This window comes from Colobus angolensis, unplaced genomic scaffold, assembly GCF_000951035.1.
Source record: "Colobus angolensis palliatus isolate OR3802 unplaced genomic scaffold, Cang.pa_1.0 Scaffold239, whole genome shotgun sequence".
In the NCBI taxonomy this organism is placed as follows: Eukaryota; Metazoa; Chordata; class Mammalia; order Primates; family Cercopithecidae; genus Colobus; species Colobus angolensis.
Window position 1 is genome coordinate 1,621,046 of NW_012115588.1, and position 1,591 is coordinate 1,622,636.

Here is a 1,591-nt window from a genome sequence, read left to right on the forward strand (position 1 = left end):
TTTCATCCAGGCTGGAGTGCAGTGCTGTGATCACGGCTCACTGCAGCCTCAACCTCCCAGCCTCAAGTGATCCTCCTGCCTCAGTCTCCCAAGTAGCTGGGACTACAGGTGTATGCCACCACACTCAGCTAACTTTTTTTTTTCTTTTAGAGAGACAAGGTTTCGCCGTGTTGCCCAAGCAGGTCTTGAACTCCTGGGCTCAAGCAATCTGACCACCTCGGCTTCATAAAGCGTTACGATTACAGGCGTAAGCCACTGCCCCCAGCCACAATGCCGCACTTTATATTATCAAGCTGGTTAAAATGTAGCGTCTTTGTTGGAAGCTTGAGAGATGAATAAAAAACAGATATATATATATATATGGCACCTTTTGCTTAATAAAATATTACTAACAGATTCGGTCATGATGCTATTACTCCATCAGGTGAGACGCCTAGGCCACATGCAAGAGGATTTACTTTTTTCTTAATGAGTCATACACTTTACATCAGAATGTAGGATTTTAAGCATATTACCTAAAGCAGCCTTTGATGGTACATTAAGACCTTCCACACTTGGTCCTTGCTCTTGTCCACCTGAAAATTCAAAACATTGATATTAGTGCAGAAAATATACTCAGCTAACTTGCTTTCGAATGTATAATAATTCAACCTGCTCAGTGCTACATATTTTATCCAATTTTGTCAATGATCACCTACCTTTTTAGCTGTATGTTTTATTTTACAGTTATAAGAATTTTGACTTAAAAGTCCATTAAAGTAGAAGTGTATTTTTAATCCAATGGATTTACTGAATTAAAATGTTAGTGGTCTCTTCAACTAATATAATTCAAAATTCTGCCTTATGATCTGGTGATTTAATGTGACCTGTCGTAAGATACTTAGTACCTCTGTGGATTATACCTACCCAATGTATGTTAATATGTGGAAATTCTTTTTTTTTTCCTTCTTTTGGAGACGGAATTTCTTTCTTTTTACCCAAGCTGGAGTGCAATGGCACAATCTTGGCTCACCGCGACCTCTGCCTCCTGGGTTCAAGCGATTCTCCTGCCTCAGCCTCTCGAGTAGCTGGGATTACAGGCATGCACCACCATGCCCAGTTAATTTTGTATTTTTAGTAGAGATGGGGTTTCTCCGTATTGGTCAGGCTGGTCTTGAACTTCTGACCTCAGGTGATCCACCCGCCTCGGCCTCCTAAAGTGCTGGGATTACAGGTGTGAGCCACCGCGCCCGGCCTAATGTGTGGAAATTCCAATTACATCAATGATGGAAATCGAAATTTTCAGTTGCCCAGAAATCTGTCGTGTTTATTCTATTTTACGTAAAAAGTCATCCTGGTTAGCAACTCTGTGAACACAGCCTTCATTAAAAGCCAGGCACAGTGGCTCACACCTGTAATCCCAGAACTTTGGGAGGCCAAGTTGGGCCGACTGCTTGAGCTCAGGAGTTCGAGATCTCCCACCTTGGCCTCCCAAAGTGCTGGTATTATAGGCGTGAGCTACCGTGCCTAACCATATTTAATTTTAATTTTATTTATTACTTTAAAAATAGATAAAGTGTAGGCTGGGCACGTGGTGGCTTATGCCTGTAAT

At 41.7% G+C, this 1,591-nt stretch overlaps 1 protein-coding gene across 1 annotated transcript in view; it reads right to left on the reverse strand.

Annotated features, from left to right (window-relative positions):
- ARFGAP3 (ADP-ribosylation factor GTPase activating protein 3) overlaps positions 1-1,591 on the reverse strand; it is a 64,848-nt gene that overhangs the window by 32,246 nt on the left and 31,011 nt on the right. Inside the window, exon 7 of the mRNA XM_011945140.1 lies at positions 516-575. Within this exon, the coding sequence (XP_011800530.1) occupies positions 516-575 (60 nt within the window). The remainder of the gene's footprint in view (positions 1-515; positions 576-1,591) is intronic.